Raw genomic sequence first — 23,514 nt, forward strand, 5'->3', positions numbered from 1 at the left:
ATACTGCAGACAAAAGTCAGGGAAGGCTCTGAGCATCCAGGCTTGCGCCAGCGTGTTTGAAAGGAGAGGGAAGATGAGTGCTGAGCCTGGGAGTGCGGAAGATGAAGATAAGAGGGGTGCTCACTGCTTCTGCCCTGGAGGGGAATCTGGGAAAATCACGTACACCCAGAGCCATAAAAATATTCAGGTACCAAAGGCTCCAGCAGAGTCAGGCCCTTAGTGACTCCTAGGCATCTGAATATCTCACGGGGACAGCAGTTTCCCTCTGACCCAAGACATCCCGGACAAATGAAGGGCTAGTCAGGAGGAGTCGATCTACATTTTAGGGATGCTCAGATTCTGCATCTACATAAGGAAACAGCCAAGCCAGAACATCGTCTCTGGGATGTATTTGGAAAAGGGAGGGGAGACATTATCTCACTGGCTCTTCTCTTTCCTCCCCCAGAAAAGCTGCCAAGAGTAAAGATCTCTCAGGAAATAAACTCCCACTCCCTTGTTCTCACTGTGTTCAAAGGGGATGATGCACACATCCTGGCATGGCTGGGCAGGCAGGGGACAGCAACACACTCCAGCCCTACCTGTCCTACCACGAGAGGTACTTTTGAAAGGGGTTTTCGCAATATTTTTTTTTTTTTATAAAAGCAGATATTTCTCCTGAGAGGAGACAGACTCAGCTTGGAGGTGGGGGGTGTCAGATACTGCTGTCAAATAGGCTCAGAAACAGAGACACATGGGTAATATATGCCAGACAGTTTGTCTGACAAATTATTGTTTCTGCTGTCACCTAAATTGTTCCATACGTCATCTTCCCCTCCCATTTCTGTTTCAACAAAACCTGCCTAGAGATGACACTTCTTCCAGCCCTTCTCATGACTAAACCAGTTTAAAACCCACTTTGCTCCATTCGTGCCTTGTGAGATGGACCCCTTTCCCTTTTGAAGTTATGGGTGGCTGAGAGGAGGGAAATGACAGGGATGCTCTTCTTTTCCTGATCCCTGTTGTACCTGTTACTGCAGAAATAATTACGATTAAAATCAAAGAGCTGAGGGAAAGGTAAAATGCAGCTCCTGTGTTAGCTTTCAGTCACAGGGTGGGTGGTGCAGGGGTTCTGTGCAGGAAAGCAGCCCTGGATGCAGGGCAGGGGCTGCAGTGGCCGCAGCATACGCAGCCTGCATTAGCCCTCGGGGCTCAGCACGTCTGGTCACGAGCCCTGCAGAGCATCTTAGTCTGACGTGCACATTGTGCTATGCTCCCTGGTCAGATAAATGCACCACTTCAACCAAATTCATCCTCTGGCAGCAGCAGGTGGAAAGAAGAAACCCATATTGCCTCAGAGCTGTTCTGCTTGCCCAGTCCCAGGGTACGTGCCCAACCTCACAGCTCTGCTGTCACCTTGTAGCATGCCCCGCCACTGCATGGGGAGGAAAGGAGATGCCATTAGGGCTCTGCTCTCCCGGTGACCTCTGTCCCCTTTGGGACACCAACTTGAGCAATAAGTAGTGAAGCCACTTGTGTCCAAGCCCAGCGGGCAGTTCTTACCACCCAGGAAGAGGAGCTGTAGGTCTGTAGCAGTAGCTGCAACCAGGGGATGGGAAATATGGGGCCAACTTGTGCCACTGTGGAGCCTCTGCCTGCATCTCCGACCTGGCACTTCTGGATGGGAGTTTGCTGGCAGACACAACACTTCTGTGTATGGAGCCAGGAAAGTTTGCTAGTCCTTCCAGGAAAGTGCCCCCAGCTCTTCTCCTCCCCTGCAAATTGTGCCTCGTGTTGGGAAATCACCTCCAGAATACTTGCAGAAAACTCTTAGCATCCCTCCATCATCTCTGACAGCCCTGAGCCTCCTACGGTGCAGCCCTGACCGTCAGCAGCAGGGCAGCAGTACCACCAGCAGAAAACGCTGGAGTAAGGCAGAAAGCAGCTCTTATTTTGTCTGCTGGACCCCTACGTGTCTCCCCTCTGCAATGTCAAGGTGAATTTGTCTGTTACGAACCACGTCAGTCCCCTTGCGGTTCCTCCTGCCAGCAGCCTGTGCAGGTGAATTACAACTCCACATGAATCCTGTTGCCATCTAGCACCCTGAAGGTAATAAATGTCTGTCAGTTATTAGGCAGTTATCGTCTGAAGCCTTTTAACAACAAAAGAAAATCTTAAAAAATGCCTCTAAGTGCCACAGCTGCTGAAGGAGTGTGCTAGGGACCAGGCATCTATTTTACTGATATCTCTTACACCAAGCCTCCTCCTTCCTGGGTAAACGTGACCCCATGAGGGTGTTTTAGGAGGGAAACAATTCAGTGTTTCCGCTCATTTTGGCTTCAAGATTTGCAATTACTGCAGGCAGAAAAGGCTGTGGATAAACCCTAGTTTGAGGTGGGGATATGGAATTTCAATCTGTGCTGTGCATAACAGGAACCCAGGCCGGGATGAATCATGCAATGTTACTTCAGTTTTAAATTTTTTTTGCACTGCGTAGGTTTTTCTAGGGCATATTCCATCAGGCACATACCGGTCAAATTCACTCTGAACATTCATTACACTGTTAGTCTGCAGTACACACACTTCAGATGTCAGAACCAGTAACAAAGTCGGCTTAGCAACTTAACAAAACCCTTCCATCATTTCTGCAGATCGCCATACATTTTCCGAGTGCTCTTTATCACAGCTATTTGACTACTATTTTTTTGGGTTAGATTTGTCAGTTCTGAGGTATTTCGATTAAAAGCGCACTGAGTAATTTCACCTTTTTTTCCTTCATCAATACAGTAATTTGTAAATATCCCAAGAAATATTTTTTTTGTTCTCCCACCCAGGAATGCAAATGGCCATTATGTGCTCCCCAAGGTATCTCCAAATAACCCTTCTCCTTTTAACCTTAAGATTTTATTGTGTTAGTTGCTAGGTAACTGAGTAAGATTTATAGCCATCTATTGTTAATTTTGAAGGCAGTCTTCAATTTTCCCGTAAATAGCATTTGGGAGTTGAAGTCCACACCAATAAAAACTTGCAGCGCAGTCCCACTCCGTGGAGAGGAGCACCTGCTATGAAACGCAGAGCCAAGTGGATACATAAAGCTTAGCCCACCACCCCCCCCAAAAAAAAGAAAAAAAAGGGTCTAGACCCTCTCAAACTGCTGGGGTGCTGGAGGGACCCTGGGCTCCCCTGGCGGCCGCCCTGCTCCCCTCCCTCCTGCTCCTCTTCCAGCCCCCCCTCGTCACTGTGGGCTGCTACTCCCTGAAATGACAGTGCTGCAGCTTTTCCCAGAACCGGATTGCTTTGCTGTCAAACTCAAGATTCCCCAGGTGCAGCAATACTTTGCCTCTCTTTGAGAAGAGGTGGGTGGCAGATGACCCTGGTTCGTGCTGTTCCTTAATGCTTCTCAATTTGAGGCTAAACAAAGCAATCAAGTGGGGCTCTGCCAATTTGCACAAAACCTCCTTGCGCTATAGCAACAAGTAATTTTCTGTTATCCCCACACACACCCCCACCCCCTCCCCAGCTCCCTTGAGCTCTCTTGCAATCCAGCAGAATTATTTGCTTTGTGCTGTGAATTCACACTCTTTCCATGCTACTTTTACTTTTCAGGACCATTCCTGAAGATAAAAAAAAAACAAAAAAAACCCCAACAAAACCAAAACCAAACTTATTTGGGATAACTCACGGAGAGGCAAGCATCAGCAGCCAAGGCAGGAGGAGAGCTGTCGGGAGTGAAGCCATCCTGCCCTTTGCTTGCAATGGCACTGGAAGCATCACATATGTTGTTCAGTCCCACGTATTAATCATGCATTTGCCATCCCATAGGTAGAAAGGTCCTTTTATTGTGTGTTGGTTTGGTTTTTTTTTTTTTTTTTTTTAAAAGCTGATTTATTGTCTCTTCTCATCGGGAGAAAAGAAAATAGCCTTTTTCTTACCATTCCACAAGACTGAAGCCTGCTGCTAAGTAGGGGAGTGAGACAGACTGCCGGTGGCTGTGGTGGGGTGGTAGCTCAAATTAGGCTGAAGTTAGGTAGCTGCTCTAAGGAAAAATTCAGAAAAATATGTCTGTAGTCCCTGAGATGCCAGAAAGGGTTTTCTCTTCTGGCCATCAATGTTGTCCGGTTTTACATTTGTGCTATTTTTACCTGCTGGAGATATTAGTTCTTCGGCCAAGGCAAACAGCCCAGGATCTACCTGCTGTCTGAAAGCTTCCAATACTCCCAAGTTAAATGCTTCTGTACATTTAGGCTCTTGAAAGGCCCAGGCCACTAGGAATGATCAAATGGGAAAATGCCTCTAGTGAAATCTCAAAGCAAGTCATATCTGAAAAACTTCACATAGCACTTGCACAGCGTGGAGGCAAGCTGATGAAGAGAAGGATATAATCAGATGATCTCAGGCACCTAAGGAAGGCAGCGTCTCCCAGGACGGGCGTGCAGCTCTCGTGGGTTATTCCAGGTGAGCCACGCACTGGCACAAAGGCACACCCGCTGCCTTTTCCACATAGAGCAGGATGAAGATGTAGACGTTGACAAGAGCTGTTGGAAGGACTTTAGGGCGCCCCACTTTGTGCAATTCAGTCAGTAGAATTTAGGAATAGCTCTAAAAAATGTGTCTGAAGGGCATCACCTCTCCATTTGCCCCACCTGGAAGGGGTCAGCAGCTCAAACGAGAGTCAGCAGCGTGGTCTGCTGCAACACCCTTGGCTGAGGTTTCCTCAGATCACCTGTGCCACTGACCCGGGTGGATTGTCCCCCAGGACACCTGGATTGGAAGAGACCTGGTATGCTCAGGGATCCCCTGGGAAGAGAGCAGTGAAGGAGGCAGGAAGACAGCGAAGTCTTTCATCAGCTGAGCCCCAGCGCTCAGAAGAAAGGCCACTCACTGGCTTCTGCTCTCGCAAGGCAAGGCTTAGTTAGACTCACCGTGTTATTCCCTGCTGCTGCCAGGAAGAAAACCTCTGTGGCAACTGCTGAACGATGCCTCCTGTCAGCAGCTTGGCCCGCGCCGTATGCGGTTTATTATTTCAGAGCTCAGTTATTTGCCAGTTCAGCTAATGCGGGTCCATTTTATCTGTAGCCGCGTTTTCCCAAGCAGGGCTAGATTGCCACCAGCGGGTTTGTGTTTGTTCTAGCTGAGCTCCGGCAAGGTGCCAGCCTTAGGGGCAAGTGCACAGTTGCATGCTCCCAACACCGCAAATCTGGCCCCTGCTCCAAAGGGCTGGCTGAGCAAACCTGAGACCTGCAGCTGAGACAACTTCATGTGGGGAGCCCAAGCCATGCATGAAGCCAGAGCTCCAGCCCCTGGCAGCATCTGGTACCTGCTCACATCCTTTGCTGCAGGCGGCTGCACTCACGCCTGCCAGAGGATTAGAGAGACTTGGGAGCAAATAAGCCCCCGCTTGTATTTGCCAGTCGCAGAGGCTAACCTGGACACGTTTGTTCTTGCCAGTCGGTTTGCAGGGAACCGTCCCCGCTTCCCTGCTACCGTGAGCGGGAGCGATTAAAGCATTTCACAGCAAATACTCCTTTCTGCATGGGGATGGGGGAAGGCAGGCAGTAAGCAGTGAATAGCTTCAAAGAGAAAGGTCAGCAAGCCAGAGAGGATGGATTAGTAAAGGACAATGCAGCGAAGACCTGATTAATTTAATTGCTCATCTGAAATGTAGTCACAGATTAAAGAGGGATGAAGAAATTATAAGCATATGAATGGAGCCAAGTAATGATTTTAAAGGAGAAAATACAGAGAGCCCTGCCTCCCCCTGTACCCTCTGCCCTGCATACAAAGGGGTTTATATTCAAGGATTACTCCAGACTTCTTGCTCTTCTCCTCACGCTGTCTCCTCAGAGATGGAGACACTGACTACCAACAAATGTTTAGGTAGCTGCAGCCTGGTATTGCTGCTGGCAGCTCAGATTGAGCAGGAGCACTAAAGCTAGGGATGTGCCCAAACCTGCGAGGGGATGTAACCTGGAAACCATTTGGGCTCTTACTCTCCCAGCAGAACTGAGGGTTTTCTGGTGGAAATGGATTGATGTGCATGGCCTCAGCCACCACACTTCTTATCTAGCCACTGTCTTGAAGAACCTGAATCATCTTCACAAAAGAGAAATGTATTTCTACCTTCCCTTGGCTGAAAACGGTCCCATCACCAGATCTCCCTGTACTTCTATCAACAGATCATGTCTCCAAACACTTCAGAAGTAATATTTATAACTAGAGAGAGGCACAAATCATTTTATGGAAAATTGCTTTTTTTTGCGTTTTTTGTTTGTTTGTTTGTTTTTTAATTGGAACAAACAAACCACCCCCACCACCCCCCACCCCCAAGGAAATAAAGAATAAAAAAGCATATGGTTTAGGTCAAAACACTATTCTCTTCTGATTTTGATTTTTCAAAAACTGTGCCTTATGTTTGGTAATAATAAAATAGCTGAAAAATTAAGCCAACTTTGAAGTGGAAGCTTAGACTCTTCTGTGAAGGCCAAAAATAACTTCTTAGCATTCTTCATCTCGCTATTGCACAGAGAGGTCAGAAACTTGTCAACTAAATCTGCCTTTGGAAAGCTACAATTCTGATTGCCTGGATTACTCCAGCACCAGCAAAAATACTTGGAAAATACTGGAGTGAGACGGACAGGCACCACTTTTGGCCATTGGCTCCTTCCTCCTGCACAATGCAAGCTGGAGAGCTGCCTCCAGGAATTTGTACTGCAAAGGGACCCATCCCCTCCCACTAAATGACCAACAGCTACTAAGGTTAGCAACTTCTGGATGAATTCGCATGTATTTCTTAAAAAAGATTTGATTTGAAGAGTTCCTGATTTGAGGAGTTCAAATAATGGGAGAATTTACCCATGAGCTCCTTCAACTGCTAATGACTCCTGGGCTGGGTTGAATTCCTGCACCTTTGCCTGGTAGATGGGAGAACTGTCTCACCTCAACACCGTTCCCCTGGCAGAAATGCTTTCTCTGAGTCAGCCATCAATTGCCTCTTTGGGAAGAGGAGGCATGTTGGAAAGATCCACTAGGTCAGGTCTGGAAAATTGTCTTTCAAGCCCAGACTGCTCTTCTTGCTCTTTTCTGCCTCTCCCCATTTTCCAACATGATTTTCAAAGCATGACTGTGCAGGAGAAGAAGGTTTTCTAGCGAATTTAAGACTAGCTCCTTGAGATGTGAGTTTCCAACAGCCTTCAACAAAATACGTTTTATTTTTCTATAGAGAAAAAAAAAAATGCCCATCATTGGGGCAGAAGAGAATGCTAAAGAGATGAAGCAATCACCTCTGTCTCTGGAGCAATTAGTCTTGATAGGCTGTACAATGAGGCTGAAGAAGAGCACTGTAATTTTCATAGAACAACTAGAGCTAAGCATCAAAAGTGATAGAATGACCCTTTCATTTTATCTGGAAGGTTAGATATGATTCAGGGGCTGTGCACAGACCCCCTGTTGGTTTAATTCCACAGCAGCCAACGTTTAAAGTCTTTATAATAGTTTATTAAGGATAAATGTTAGAAAAGAAAGACGCCTTTAAGATATTGGTAATTTAAACTAAGAATCAAGCTTTTGCAATACCACATGTTCTGTTTTCTGTATCTGACAGGGTTTTAGACGGCATGAGAAAGGTATCCTCTCTCCTTTTGGATTGGAAACATAGAAGCTGAAAAAGGTTAGAGCTTTCGGTGCTAAGAGATCTGCTGCATTTTCCAAGACAAAGCATGAGGAACACACAAGGAAAGACAGAAAAATGCAACTTCTTCACTCTTACCTGCAGCCTCTGGGGCAGCGGTGATTGTAAGACTGGCTGCAGTTTGTCACTTGGTTGCCATCCCCACCTTTGCTTCCGTTAAATGTGAATTTCTTCTACCTGAATTTTCTTGTATATTTTATGCTATTTTTTCAAACTTAGAAAAGTTGGGGGTTTTTTTCTCAGATTTCTATGAGTAGCACTGCTAGCAGCATAGACCAGGTCCAGCATCCCAGCTATCCTTCAAAAATATTTGCAAAATGAACTGGTTTGCTCCCTTATCGTCCCATGGCGAGGAATGTTGCTGGTGCATGGCTGGCAGCACCAGTTGGGCACCACGCACATCCAGGTAGCACACGAGGCACCTCTGAGATGTGCTGTTGCGTGTTTTGTATCTCAGGCACTCTTCTCCTGGGCAGAAATTGGGGAACATCCATCTATTCGATGGGCAGGACACAAGAGGGTGGCCGTGACCATTCTCCAAGACGGTGCCCGGTACACAGACTCCAACGTGGGAGTGCTCCATAAACCCAACATTATTACCCTCCTTCGTTCCTTTTGCAAAGGACAATCAAACAAGGAACCCAAAGCTTGGAAATAAACACCAGCACAGAAAGGAATGTTTACCATTCAATGTATTATTCCCTTGTGTACAAAGTATTTTGCCTCTATAATAGCACACAGGTATTGAAATACGATGGCAAATGCAGAAAGACCATACAGACAAGTCTTACAGGTCTTTTAATTTCCTTTTGAGTATAAGCAGAAAGAAAAGAAACACTGTACAGGAAAGTGCTTGAAAAAAAAAAAACAACCCCAGTTTGTAGAAAAATCATGGCATTGATATACAAACCCCAGAGTTGTTTCCTGAACAAGAAATGTCTAATGTCTCTGGTCCTCAAAGTCTGTTCCTATTTAGTGAAGCCCACTAATGAACCACAGGATCAGTGCTCTATCATTTTTTTCCCTTATAGTTTATTTACTATTTTTTTAGGTTTCTCTTGCTCTGTTAATAGCTGCTATGAAACTATATGCTAGAACTGAATGTGTACAGGTCAACATAATATTTATTTTTATAAATAGCCATTCACTTCATTAGAGAAAATATAATAAGCCTGTACTTTCTAAGCACCACTGTTTCTTTCTAAAGTTCATAGTGCAATTTTCCCTTTTCCCCTACAGAAGTTATACATAAACAACTATCATTAAAAAGTTACTATTCCATTACTACTCCTTTCCCCTTTTCCTTTTTCCTCTTTCTCTTTCCCTTTCCCCTTTCCCTTTCCCTTTTTCCCTTTTCTTTTCTTTCTCCTTTGAAATGGTATTTTTGGCATTTTTTCTCAGAAAGCTAGAATTAATTATTGTTATGCATAGACAAACAATGTAGGTGGAAAAATTAGTCTTTCTAAATATCTACTTATGTGCTATTAAGCCAAAAAAACCCGAATTATGGGTAAGAGTCTCATTCTTTCCTCTAAGTCTGAATATCACTAAGAGCAGCAGAGACACACACAGAGTGTTGAGCACCAGTTCTTGAGCTGCTGGACTACACCACAGCCCTGCTCGCCTGCGAGGCGTCTCCCAGCTGATGCGAACGTGTGGATCCCTGACAGTCAGGCTGACAGGTTTCACTCTGGAGGCTGCACACAGCCCGGCGCACACATGGGTTATGAATCCAGGCATCAGATTGTTTGTCGCTATTGATCCGACTGTTTTCTAACAGACTGATGACATGTCCTTTGGGGAGCTCTGTCAAAGACTCACACAAGATCCCGAGGTTGCGTTTGTGAACTATTGGCACCCAAAATTGCAAGACTTATCTGAAGTAGCAGAGAAGCTTCTCCAGTTTTCCAAACTGCTGGCAATTTTGTGCTGAAAAGCTTTCTTTCCTTGTACTTTGTGCTCCTGGCTGCCCCGACGTATAAGGTGATGGGGCAGCATCTCCCTATTGCTAAGTAAAATTGTGGAGAAAGAGATAAGGGACATAGTCATAGACTACAAAAATAATCTGGTCACATCACCCCCGTTCAACGTGCTACAAAGCTCTGTGAAAACGTGGCGTGGCACAAGCAGCAGCTATGTACAGGCAGGAGCCATCACACAGCCGCCTTCGGCGCCTATGGGAGATGTCTCCTTCAAAAAAAAAAAAAAAAAGCGAATGCTGAAGGTCTGGTTGTACATGGGATGGTGGATAGGCAAGGAGCGCAGATGCCTTACCAGGAAGATCCGAAGCCACACAGAAGTAGGCGTAAAGCAGCTTGTTTTTGAAGGGGGGGGGGGCAGAGTTGTCTGTAAGTACAGAATGATCTTGTTGAAACGAGGCAGAGCCAGCGCTGAAGCCTCCCTTTACAGATGGTCTGTGAGTGAGTAGGAAGCTGGGAAAACGCTGCAGGTGCCTGCAGTGGAGTCCCTCGGCCAAGAGGAAGGGGCGGCTTGGCTGGGCGTGTGGTCCCCCATCCCCTGCTGCAGACCCTGCCGTCCTCACCGGCCCCGCAGGGAGATAAAACGGACGGGATGCCTTGAGCTCCATGTTAGGGTTTTGTGACAATGTCCATAAGAAACTGCATCGCTTCTCAGTGCACAACCCAGGGAAACATATGGCCTGATCAGCCTGTCTGGGATGAGTTAATACCCCGCTTCCAGATGGAGCCAGGAAGCATAGTGGCACATGCAATTAGAAGACAAAGATAATATTTTTTTTTTTTAAAAAGCGAGTTCACTTCCCAGCCCTATGAAAAAAGGGGCTTGAGCTGAAGATCTGCAGGAATTTTCCTAAACCTGAGGGAGATTTTAATTTAGAGTCGCCTGACAATTTTTCTGCTTTCTTCCCTTTTTCACTGATAAAGGCACTGAATTAACTAAAACTACAGAGCATTAATAAATATCATGTTAGCACCAAACCAGTGCTTTTAGCACTGGCCACAGAGGTCATGTGAAATTTAAAACATACCTAAAAGATAAAGATTGCTAATGCAACTAGCACTGTATTCGTTGTCATGTTTTCCTTGAGTGCTGTCAGTCTAATCCTTAGAAATAAAATTTAAGCACATCTTGTCTATTTTCCTTACATAAAGACAGATTGAAATGCCAAAAATACCCCTATGCAGATTGTGTAGCACCGTAGAGGGCCAAAGCAGCCCGTAACTGAAGGAAAATTACTGATTGAAAGTAAACAACTGAATACAGTGACAATAAAGTATCACTTGTCATAATGCTACATATAATGTAGAGTACGCAAAATGCAGTGGTTTGACTGCAGGATTTAACAATAAAAAATAAAAATAGTAAAAGCAGCCTTAATATAATGATTTTACGTACAAAAATATTAAATCAAAATAAATAATTCCAAACATAAATATTATACTGTACATTAAGAATATGCGATCTATATACACACATAAACAGATTAAAAAAAAGTGGGAGGCAGAGGTATTGCATCGCTATCCTTCATCCGTCTCAGCTCCGCTGGCTGCTCTCAGAGAACCTGGAAAATACAGACAAGGTGCACATCAGAGTCAGATCATCATCTCCGCCTCTGAAACCTCTAATTAGAGAGAGATCGGCACAAGAGCAGAGCCAAAGAGGGTGCCGGTGAGGTGGGAAGTGCCTTCCCAGTTGGCAGTGTTATGCACATATGGGTTACTGGGGGAAGGATCACGGCATCCCAGTGCTCCCTGGATGCTGCATGGGGCGGGTGGCTGTCACCAATGCACGAGTGCTTTTGGAACCGTGGCCTGATCTGCTCTGTCAGGACGTTTTGGGGAAGATTTCCCTTCACCCAGAAGCAGCTGGGAACTCACCATCGCTATAACACCTGAACATCGAGGCCTGTTCCAGATGATGGAGTACACTTCCCACAGTAACCGCCACATTTTCCTACTACTTTGGTACCATCCTGCAGGCAAAATCAGAAATAACATCTCATGTAAGGGCTCGGGAACTCCATGCTGCAGAAAGGCCAGATCTGGGTTATTCTAGCCAAGGTTTTTAACAGAAAATGTCTTGGAAGGACAACAAATTACACCTCAATCAATCTATGAATTCACTGTTTTATTAAATATGTGTAAATGTGATCCTTTTTAGTGCCATCAGGTCAGATGGTGAACACAAATAAGAAAGGGTAGTTTCGATTTACAACACTGAAAGATGCCCAAGGAGAAGGCCATTTGGAAGGATATCTCAAGGGTATCTGCTTTCTCTGGTTATCCCAATTTGCCCCACAGCGAATAACTGTAATGAGAGGAAAACCTGGCTCGTGCGAGAGCAAAACCACATCTGGACAGTAACAGCTCCTCATCTGTGCCTGAGCATGTGAAGGGCACTGGAAGGCTATTTGCAGGCAATACTAACAAATATCCATTTGGAAGGGAAAGGCCTGGAGTGGCTCCAGAGCCAAGATGAGAGGGAAAGCGATGGGGTGAGGCTATGCCCCTTGCTAAGGTGCCTCCTCAGTTCTGCATTTCCACAGCCAGAAGAGACAAAGGAAAATATGGAATGGTCCTGGGGTTTTGCCCAGTCTCCAAGAGAGCCAAGCAAGCATGGTGACTCCAGTCTTGAGTCAGGAGATTAATACCTCCATCTGACTTTCCCTTATCCCACCTCTGCAGAGTCTTTCTCCACTTGGTCATTACAATGGCCAGACAGTCCTTGAGGGGAATTCAACCCTCAATTACCAGAAAATTGGACTTAAGTGCAGGACAAGCTTGCACAAAGCATTTCTTTTTAAACGAGCTCCATCCTGCCCTTGACACTATTGATCTGTGATTGCAGCAGGCTGCTATCATCTCTTCTTACTGTGCCTTTCTTTCTTCTGCTCCTGCAGGCAATTACACCCTTAGAATAGTGCTTGACAGATACCCCTGGGTGATGGAGCTAAGAGTTGTCTCTTAGACCACTGTCCCTTAAAGTTTGTTTTAATTCTGCCAGCTGTGATGGTATCTGCTCTCTGCAACCCTGAAGTTGGCTGTCCTGGCATCTCCCTTCCGAAGGGGAGAAGAATAGCAAAGCACCTGCCAGAACTAACACATGGTGTCTGTGCTGGTCCTCTTCTACCTGCACTGGAGGATGCTTTGCTGCAGCACAGTTGGACCAGTAGCATTTAATTCTCCTTTAAGAGCACCAGCATTGATGAGGCTTATGGACTCAAGAGGCTCCCCAGAGCCAGGGTGACCGAAAGCAGTACAGGAGAGGGTATTCTGCAAATTGCTTTTTGTTAAATGATTATGGTGACCTCCTTTGGAGAGTTTCAACAGGGGCAAGCGGGATGACTCACATGAAGTAACAGCCAAAAAAGCAATCCTGTTTTTTTCCAATTTCAGAACATGACACAGAAGCAACGGTGTGAAGGCACACAGTGGTGGAGGTGTTAACGGGCAGACAAATTAAGCTGTACAAGTTCAAATTTGGCTATAGAGTGGTTTTGAAGGCCTGCCTGCTGTACCTGGAGGCCTCAGGTCAGCAGCACCATAGGCGGCTGCAGGGGACGGTGACTTGAGTCTCTCCCAAGGACATAAACCCAGCCCAGCTTAGCAGGAAGGTCCATGTTCCCCACAGTTTATCAGCAACATTTTGGGAACAATTCCTCCTCAGGGCACTCACCTGGAACCCAGGCCCTCTCCAGCAGGTCAAGCCCCATTCTGCAGCTCTGACCCCACACGCCCCAGTCCTGCCTGCTGAGTGATGCACACTCCGTGCTGGACATCGCAGACAACTAATTAAGGATATGTCTGCCCCACAGCACTCGGCATTTTCAGCTTCACGGTTAAGCAGGTTCACTAATTAATTGCAATAACTCAGATCAAGTTAAACCCACCAGCCCCCCACCCCACCACATACAATTACAAGCAACACTTTAATGCCAAATGTCAGGGGGTTTTTTTAGTCTCTATTTGGAAAATATTGCCATGAAAGACAACACGGCAACTAAAACCTTCTCATGAGCGTGTATAATCATAATTAAAATTACAACTTACTGGGGATTTTTGAATTTCTGACACAGCGTAATTCCCTTGTGAGAGCCACTTTGCCGTTCCCGTTAAGGTCAGGCCTGTCCCATAAAGGTCTATGCTGAAGCGACCCTAAAAAACAAGCAGATGAGCCTGGTTATCCCAAAATGCTGTGCTTCAGCTTCCTGTGGCTTGGCCACGGTGTCACTTTTCTAACACGATCTTGCCAGCAATGTTTTCCATTTTTTCCATCGCTCTGATAGTGATTAGAACATATTGTACAAATCACAGCATGTCTCGAGTTAGGAATTTCCTTCCCGTTGGTGGCTGCAGGCAAGGAGGGGCTTTATTTATTTATTTTTCACTTGCTTTTTCTCGGTTTTGCACTGCTTTTTCGAGGTTTGCCGGCTGAGGGCATTCTTGGCTTTTCGATGGCAAACTGCAGAGCCTGCCATGCTTCAGCAGCTGATGGGAAAGGTACCGCAGGGATGCGCTGCAGCCGCTCTCACTGCTCCCTCCTCAACTGGAGAGGGCACACTTGTCCTTATTTTCCTTATTTTCCACTGGGCTTTTTTTTTTTTTTTTTTTTTTCCCCCCCTCCCAGACTTCAGTAAAATCAAAACTACCTTATTTCTTAAAAAAAATTCTTCGCTTCATTCCACCCTGTCTCAAAATGCACAAAATGGATGGAAAATTAAGGGCTGTGCCTGCATTCAGTACAGAACCCCTCATCGTTTGCCTTAACCCCCTGGCAGACCCCCGTCCTGCCCATTTCTGGGCCCAAGGAGGGATCCTTCAGACACAACCCCAGGCTGATGTGCAGCCCCGCGTGGTCCTGCCGTACCAGATGGTAGTTAGCTTTGCTTCTTGCACTTGCTGCCTTGGGAATTTCTGTGAGGAGCAAACTCTCTGGGTTAGGTGGATGGATATTAACATTCATGAGCCTTCCTGAGGTAAGAAGTCAGCTGCTGAGCTGTGCAGAAAAGTGTCAGCTCTGAAAGTAGGGAGGGAAGGAGATGGAGAGGTTTGCCCTCTGCCGTCTGTTGCGGCAACTCTCTGCTTAATGCCCGTTGCAAATGTGGCCCACCCAACACCTTGGACTACCCAAACATACCACTTATCATCCCCCAGTTCCACAAGAGCTAGGTGTGCTGGGGATAGGCAGCAAGGTACTTATAGCACAGTGTTAATTAGTCTCCTAAAGGCTTTCAAAATAGCATATTTTTTTCCCAAGCAACTGGGCTAAATGACCTGTATCGCCTCCCAGAACTACTGAGGAGGTAACTTATCTGTGCCTAGTTCCATGATTTCATGGCTGGGCACCTCACGGTGCTGGGATAGGCTGGATTTTCCTTGATGCACAGGCACCAGCTTCATGTTGACAGTGTTTTCCCGGCCCCAAAGCGGAGTGAACAATGGTCCCACCGCACTGCTGTGAAAATAAGCAGCAGGGCGTGGGGATGGTGAGGCAGCAGCTGGCAGGTGCCACCATGGTCTCTGACAGACAGGCTCTATCTGTCCAGTACCAGAAACCCAACCAAGTTCCTGCCCTACAAATGCTCTCTCCTTCTCGGGCCTCTCCCCCCTTAGCAGGCATGGCAGGAGTCCCACTGTCTGTTCGCTGCCTTCTCCATTCAGAGGTTTAGCTCACCCAGCTTCTTGCAGCCCTGCAAGCAGAGGTTTCAGTGGATACGAGGTTGCGGAGCAGAGGCAGGGTCCCAGGGCATCCCGATGGTCGCTACTGCTCTCCCTGCCCAGCATTTCCACCAAGCCCTGCCACAGATCGATCCCCCTACCTTCAGCTACACATGCAAAGTACAGCCCTTCTCCCACAGCTTATTTCTTCTTCCCTTTCTCCTTTAGTGTTGACTGAGGCCCTGAGGAATGTCTCTTAGCCAGTCCTGACACTGGCCTGATAATAACCTGACAATTTTCCCATATGGAAAATGGGAAATACTTTCTGCATGGACAAAGGGAAAAGTTTCTGGTCACTGAGATGAGAATGTGATACTCACTGAAGTTGGGCTGATGTGATCGGGTGTAATTAATAGAGGGCCTGAACATAAAAAATGGCACCAATTCCTATGAAATGCTGTTGTCAAATACCTGTGGGCATTTAGCTGCACTGTAGCAGTCCCCAGCAGTGGCATAAGGAACAGGTCGTCCATCATGTGTCCGTGCAAACTGTAAATCAGTCGCTGTGGAGAACAGTTGGTGAGTAACACAGAAAGAAAGATGCTGGGAGAGAGACAATATAAACGTAAACATGCTCTTCGCTAATGTTTAAACTCATTAAAGCTGGTTCCATACATTAATCTTGAGAGTCGAGATCTCATCTACTGGATTTTTAATATTAAATTCCCAATTTGTCCCACATGTGACTCCCTGGCATGTGAGCACTGAATATAACAATACACTCACACACTCAGCGTTTGCAGGTCAGTTTAAGTACATTGGTATAAAAAACAACATATAAAAAATATAATAAAAGCTCAAACCCATGACTTGGGTTTTGTTTCTCTATCAGAAAATTCCCCACTTTCAAGAAGGCCATGGGACCTCCTAAATCTCCCTTTTAAACAAAGGCAAACAACCATCTCTGTGCTCTCTTGGCTGCCTCAGCCCAAGGGTCGGGGTTTCAAAGGGAAATGGGGTATTATGCTCTGGAGGGCTCTGAAGTAACTGAGACTTATTTAGATGGGGATGTGAGATAGCTCCTGCCTGACAGGAGTAGGTGCCCAGCTCCTTTTGAAATTCAAAGGGAGCCGGTATCAAATTCCCTGAGGGTGGTTGCTTTGAGATCTTTACCTCGGAGCTTTTACAGACTATTAGTAGCTTTTTACAGACTGATAGACTGGGAGGTCTCATGGCTTGAAAAGTAAGTGATAAAAACACCCTAGCAGATAAAGAGACATTTTACAAGAAAGGATTTTGATTTGCTAAAAAACTCTGCTATTTACTGAAAGAACCCCCAACAATATATTGTATTTTTAAAGCATTTGCGGGAAACTGATACCATCCCTGGAGTCAAGGAGACTGAAACCATAACTGTATGGGATGCTGCAGGTTCTCTGGTGACAGGATGGCTCCCAGCTCCCACCCATGCTGACAGGAGTGACAAGGTACCACTTATATTGCACAGCTACAGTCCACTCTTCCCCTGCAAATCAATGGCCCTGGCTCCATCACTCTCAACACAAGTTATTTCCCCATGGTCTGGCTCTGCTGAAAGCCTCCTCTGCCTCCCCACCACACTGACACTGGCCCAGAGGGAGCAGCATCCCTACCACGGCCAAGTCCCTTGCACCAGCATCTCCTGACACATCTGTATGTAAAATGGGGGGCCAGTTCCTCTCTGGTTAAGTTTTCTGCCTGAGTCCAGTCTGAAAATAGAGACCAGATGAAATAAAATCCATCAAAAAAATACACTGGCCTGCCAGGACCACGCAAATATTCCTTCTGTAGAGTGGATACACCAGTGACTGTTTTAATATTTTCCCGTATTACAGAGAAATAGTTGCAGTCTCTACATGTAAAGCAGCAAACAGGTGACCAAGTTTAAAAGCAGCTTTTACCAGGAGAGCTCAGGAATATTGCTCACTAGAGTACTACGGCTTGTTTGTAGTTACAGCTATATTTTGTAAAATAAACATTATTTTTTAATGGCAAGGCCCTGTTTTTACTCACTTATTATTTGCATAGTGTTCAGGTCCAGCCTTACTTTGCTGAAGGTGGAAAACCCAGCTGCTGTGTAATCTTTCCTACACTGGCAGTCTTCTCGTCTGCTCCCGTTATACGGACATTCAGTCGGGTTATGCAATCTAAATCAAAAGAAAACCCTTTCTGCTCATGACTGGAAAATATTGCCATGGAAAACAAAAATATCGTGAAGCTCAGGATTAAGGGATTTCTTACCTGTATCCATACACTTCTGAAAAATTCTCTGCATCCCCGTTTACAAGGGTCACGTACTCATTTGGGCTGTCAGTCTGCATCCCAGAGCAATACACCTGAGAGAGGGAAGCCAGAATTTAATCAGGCGTCACGTGCAAAGGGATTGCTCAGAAATCTGAAGGTAGAAAATCCAAGAGTGGAAGTGAAGAGCACACACAGTGTCCTCTTGCACCTTTGGGAAATGCATTAACAATCAATCTGTTGCCGAAATGCACCTTTAACGTCTTTCCTTTGACTTGAAGGAAATATTCGCCATCTTCAGTGACACCTTTGAGATTTTTAACATCTTTGCAACTCCTTGGTAATTCACCTGAAACAAAACAGATATACGTGTAGTCACTGAGCAATTGTACATCAAAATTTTTTTCATGACACTGAGGCATCCAAAGCATCAAAACAACCTTGTTTATTTTTAAAAGGTCTCCCTGAAGTGCCTTAGTGCTTAGTTGGATGGATCCCAATACTTGGAAATACTGCACATCTCTAGGAGTTTGATGAGAAAAGATGCTGAAGCCGCAAGCAAGGCAAAGGAAGGTGTAAATCTGCAGGCTTACAGTCATGGACGTTGTGGCATGTCCTCCTCTCTTCGGGTTTCAGATCTGCATGGCACAAGCTGCTGACCTGGTCATCGTTCGTCAAACACTGCACCGACCGGTGCATGACTCCGACTCCACAGGTGATGGAGCACTGCAAGACACAAGACAGAGATTTATATTTTATCTCAAAGGCTTCTGGGCTCCAGAAGAACAGAGACAGCCCGTTTTGGGTCTATCAAGAGACAGCAGCAAAGTGTTTAAACGCAGGCTTAATTTTAATCAAACAAGTAATCCCTTTTATTATTAATCTCTTCATTATTATCATCATAACTAATTATTTCGACTATTTAACTTTGTTTAGCACTTAAACACTTGGCAAGATGAGGCAGTGTTGGTTAAGGTGAACCTTATGCTCATGTGAAAAGGTTTAATTTTTACACTACAAAGGTTGTACAAAAGAGAGAAATGTTCACCGGAAGGTCTGAATGGCAGAAATCCCCTCCTGGTGGCTGTGAGACATGGCTTGGGACTGATGGGGGCCTCTGAACAAGCATGACATGGTTTGTTGCTTTCAATCAAAATTGCACCAAAAACCCCACAGCATCCAAACTCTTCCTCCCCTCAACCTCCAGAAAGATGGCTAAATCTGCACAAACACTGGATCATCCTCAAACGGCTCAAATCAGGGACGATCTTAAGGCTGAAAATATACAAGTTACTGGAGCTACTGAGCAGCAGCTTGTCCGGGCTGGATGCTGCTGAGCGCAGGCGATGGGACGTGGGACCATCTTGCTCCTCTTCTGCAACTTGTTCTTTCAAGTACTTGAGAACTGATAATCAGCTCTTTCTACAGGTACCAGGTTAGACTGCCAAGAAAATGATGCTGCTCATCTATTTAGAAATGATTAGTCAAAAGGAGCACACCATGAAGGAGACAGTCTTCAATGGCTCATGGTATTCAGTGGCTCGTGGCATTCACTCTTTATCAGGTCCAAATCCGTAAAACTTAACTAAGAAGCTGGGCAGGACTCTGTCCATCAAAGGTGATGGTATTTTACATTAAATCCCTTTGAAAATCAGAGATGAGAAGGGTCATGGCACTTGGTAGTCACTGGGACGTTCAGCAGCCCAAAGCGAGGGGAAAGGTCTTGCTCTCTGAAATGGATACTCTTTGCAATGAAGTTGTATTAACGAGTTGAACATTTTGCACTGAAATTCTGGGGGAAAATACCAATTAATTGAGGCTGAGCTCTTTGCTGTAACTCCTCTGCCCTGACTTGCAGGGAGGATCTGAAGCTTCCTGTGGGGCAGGAGGAACTTAGGTTTCAAACAGCTCTGCCATTTACTGTGACAACTTCCATTACATTTTGCTTGACTTGACCCTCGTTGCCTTGTAAAGGTTTGACAAATTCCTACAAATGCCTGAGCTGGGTTAATAAATCAAATTTATGGGAGAAACACCACATTTCAAAGAATGTCAGAAGCCCAAAGAAGTGAAATGTTATCACCTTAACTAAAATTTGATCTTGTAGTTCAGGCCCCAGAAACAGCTCAACACAAATAACTTTAGCAGAAAGGCTAAGTTGTTTCCCCTGCCCTGACCCAGCATTTGTAACAAGGAGGGAGCGGGGGGGGAGAAAAAGAAAAATCCTTTTAAGGCTCAAATTACCAGTGGTTTGGCCTATTGGTGGTTCCCAAGTCTTGCTCATACACATGGCCAAGTCAGATCAATCCCAGTTGCCAGCTATCCATAGATCCCTCTAGCATAGGGCTTTCAAACCCTTGTCTTCTGGCAGTGACCCCACTTTCTGACTAAGCATTCAGCATGGCCATCAACACTCTCACAAATTTTGGCTATCTCTGAATTTTCACGGAGATCATGACTCTACTTGTGGCTGCTGGGACTCCCCCATACGATGAATTTCAGTCTGGAGCGTGGATCCCTGCGCACACTGGGGCTGCCACCGCACAAGGCTATTCATTGCATTAATTTATGCGGCTCTTTAAACGTTCTCCTGCCAAGCCTTCGGACTGTCCCTGGTGTAAAGATAAAAAAGGTTTGCTCTAAATTTTGGTTAAAAGAAGAAGTTTGCCAAACTTACGCTTCCCCAGTTGCCGACGCGCCAGGACGCCGAGACGGGGCACTCCCCGAGGTAGCAGGGCTGGATGTTGGGTGGCTGTGTGCCAGGGCAGTTGACTGTGTTCTGGTACCCATACTCGTAGTGGTCCTTCCCAGTGTAAATCTCGCTGCAGGACACCAAGCGCTGCCTGTATCCCTTCCCGCACGTGACAGAGCACTGTGGGCAGAGGAAGCGCCTGTGAGTGCCACACGCTTTGGGGACACTGCCCAAAACAGGGAGGAAAAGCAGGCTTGGCAGCTTTTAAACACAGGCTGCTCTGAGGGATCACTGATAACTATTTAATCCAGCCATGAGTATTGTGAGCAGCTACTACAAGTGGGCTGGTGCCTGACACTGAGTCTCCGAGTGCCCAGTTCCTCCCTGTGCTGCCTCTACAGCTACTCCAGGCTGGCTACATGCTACCTCTACCCAAGGACAAAGAAAGGAGCAGAAGATCTTTGGGAACTCAGAAATGCCTCTATTATTTGGGGTTGCTTCTCCCCAACACCCTCCTCCCCGTCCCTTTTTTTTTCCCTTTTTTTTTTTTTTTTTTTTTCCATGGGATGTACAGAGGCAGGAGATTGTCAAGATTGATCCTGAGTTGTAGTTACTTGGCAGCAAGTGGAAGAAAGGGAAGGTCTTCCTTGTAATGAGAGGACAAACAGTGCTTCTGCCCTCCTCACCGAAAGGCTGAGTGGCAGCTGAGGAGAGCTGAGCTCCAGCTCCATGAGCCCTCACCCTCCTCCTCATCTTCATGGGCCCAAGCGCTCCTCGGGGGGTCACAGGCCGTGGGAGCGGGTAGAGGGTGTCTGGGCAAGGGGCAGACAGGCCTCCAGACTTGCAGGCACCCTAATATTTCTCTTTGGAAACTACCCAGGAAACCAGGCTGCTTTGAGAAATTATCATCTCTCCACATTTCTCCCTCCTGCACTATCTCGGGTGGCTTGTCTCTCCTCCCCCTCAGTCCTGGCACGCTTTCCTTTTTCCCTTTTCTTGTTCTTTCTTTTTAATCAGTGCTGTGTCAGCAGCTGCCTTGTCATTTCCCTCTGCTGTTCCTCCAAGTGGAAAGTAATCCTTCACTTGCTGCAGAAGGAAACAGGCTGAGATTAGCCTGGGTCCTCTCGCATGCAGAGCCTGCTACAAAGAAAACTCATCTATTTTCCTTGCCAAGCCCTGTCCCAGTCGTGAGGGTGAACCTGCTGCCTTTGCTCACACCAGGTCCTCATTCCTGCCAAAGATGGCACTGAGGAAGGACGTGTCCCCATGGTCACATCTAGTCTCGCCTTTCCCCCAGGATGCTCACCTGGACCCTCGCACAGCTCACGGAGCTCCCCAGGAGGGGATGGGAATGAAACAAAATAAATAAATAAATGAAATAAAGTGGCACGAAACCAAAGAGGGTGTCTGCTGGATATGATGTACTTTGGAAGAAAATTGCCTCTAGATATTAGCTAGGACTCTGAGCATGCTGGCGTTTACTCTTTAATATCCTGGTCGTCTCCCCCTGTCCTGCTCTTTTCTATCCTGCAGGGAAATTGCACGCAGAAACAAACCAAAAAAATAATAATTAAACCACGCAGCACTGCCCTGCCACTGTTGATTTGCACTGCAATATCTCAGCCAGGCTGGCGGCGAGAGGAGGAGAGGGTGGCCCGGTGCCGAGCGGCGCAGTCCCTGTGGGGGACGGGGATGGGGACTTACCTCCGACCACTCCCCGGTGATCCAGACGTACTCACAGGGCGGTAGCCCACAGCTCTCTATTTCGGGGGGCCGTTTGCTGGCCTCGCAGTAGCCGCTGTTCTGCACCCGCTTGTTCTCATCCACGCAGACCACCTTGCGGTACCGAGATGCCTCCCCGCACGTCTTCATGCACTGTTTGCAAGAAAGAACGGCTCATGCAACCCATGAGGGACTTCAGCAAATTATTCCACAACTGCAATGCAAGCGAGCCCTCCTCCCAGCAGCCCGAGCGAGCGGATGGCTCTGTACCATATGTTGACATCTCTCATTGGTATCACTTGGGGACAAATTTGAGACCACGGCCCTGCTGTGCCAGGTGCTGCAGGAGCATCAGGTGACAAATTGCTCCCATCCTCTGGAGGTACCAAGTGAAATTGCAGGCATAGGGAGAGAGGAGAAACTGAGGCAGAAGGTATTGGGATGTGGGGTCCAGCTGTGATGGGACCAAGCGATGCAGTGGTGGGCATACTGCATCAGGAGACGGGGCAAGGGGGGAAAGAAAAGGGCCAACCCCCATCATTTCAGCTCCTAGTAAATACAACCAATCTGAGAACGACAACCCAGCCATCCCCCTTGCCAAAATACACATCATCACACCCTTGGCTGTGGCTGGTGTGGGGGGAGCCCCTTCCCTGGTCCCTGCCAGCAGATGAGCAGCAGCACTGCCCCGGCATGGCGTGGGGGCACAGCTCTGCAACTGCTGCAGCGGCGGCAGCCCTACGGGTTTATTCTCTTTTAACCACTGCCCTGCCCGATATAAAGAGCAGCCCATGCTAGCCAAGCACAACTACTCTCTGGAGGCTTCTGGAGACTTTAAGGACTCTGCTCATCTAGGAAAAACCAGCCCGGCTGAGAGGCTACACTCCTGGGAGTGGGTCTGTGCTTGGAGCACATCTTAAAGAAAAGATCCATAAACCAAAATAAATCAGCATAAGAGCAGCTGTCTGGATAAAACCCTATTCTCTTAAAGTTATCGCCTGTAATGGACTTCTAACACTTTCAACTAACTGGATTAACAAGGAGAAAAATGCATGAAAATAATCATTCTATATAATGTGCAGGAAATGTCTTCCCCTAAGGAAAAGGATAAAACATTCAATCAGACCATCCCTATCTGTACAGAAACACTGTTTGAAGTCACCTAGGCTCAGAGGACTGTGCCAGTTTAATCTAGTTAGAGTCTCACCCTGCAAACATCATTTCCAGCCTCCCTGAACAGCTCCTGCTCTCCTGGCCAGCCCACAATTAGCAAGATCTTAGTGGGTTCAGTTAATTGCAAAACGCAGAAACTGTCAGGCCTTTCTGTAATTAGCTGTCAGGATCAAGACTGCAAATTATGTGAGAACTTAAAAAAAAAAAAAATCAGATCAATCTGTGGCAGGAGCAGCAAACCAGGAGAGCCGCAGTGAGCACAACGTCGTGTTGGTCGTAAATATTTAGTAACCGAGCAAAGTGGAGGGGGACGGGGGAGGAGATGCAGCCCCACAAAGCAGCATTTA

The 23,514-nt window shown here is 46.6% G+C and overlaps 1 protein-coding gene across 3 annotated transcripts in view; it reads right to left on the minus strand.

Annotated features, from left to right (window-relative positions):
- Window positions 1-8,354: 8,354 nt before the first annotated feature.
- Window positions 8,355-23,514, minus strand: part of ADAMTS9 (ADAM metallopeptidase with thrombospondin type 1 motif 9) — an 82,033-nt gene continuing 66,873 nt past the window's right edge. For 2 of the 3 annotated variants that reach the window (XM_026857564.1, XM_026857563.1), the window contains 10 exons: window positions 21,977-22,147; window positions 20,258-20,452; window positions 18,174-18,306; window positions 17,835-17,929; window positions 17,581-17,675; window positions 17,353-17,486; window positions 15,772-15,863; window positions 13,693-13,797; window positions 11,521-11,615; window positions 8,355-11,204 (listed from right to left, as the gene is read on the minus strand). In XM_026857564.1, coding sequence (XP_026713365.1) covers window positions 11,526-11,615; window positions 13,693-13,797; window positions 15,772-15,863; window positions 17,353-17,486; window positions 17,581-17,675; window positions 17,835-17,929; window positions 18,174-18,306; window positions 20,258-20,452; window positions 21,977-22,147 — 1,110 coding nt within the window. In that variant the 3' untranslated portion in view covers window positions 8,355-11,204; window positions 11,521-11,525. Of the gene's footprint in view, window positions 11,205-11,520; window positions 11,616-13,692; window positions 13,798-15,771; window positions 15,864-17,352; window positions 17,487-17,580; window positions 17,676-17,834; window positions 17,930-18,173; window positions 18,307-20,257; window positions 20,453-21,976; window positions 22,148-23,514 lie in introns of those variants that run through there. The other variant, XR_003399316.1, reaches the window with a different exon arrangement.

This window comes from Athene cunicularia (genome assembly GCF_003259725.1).
Source record: "Athene cunicularia isolate RWA chromosome 12 unlocalized genomic scaffold, athCun1 chr12_part1, whole genome shotgun sequence".
Taxonomy (NCBI): Eukaryota; Metazoa; Chordata; class Aves; order Strigiformes; family Strigidae; genus Athene; species Athene cunicularia.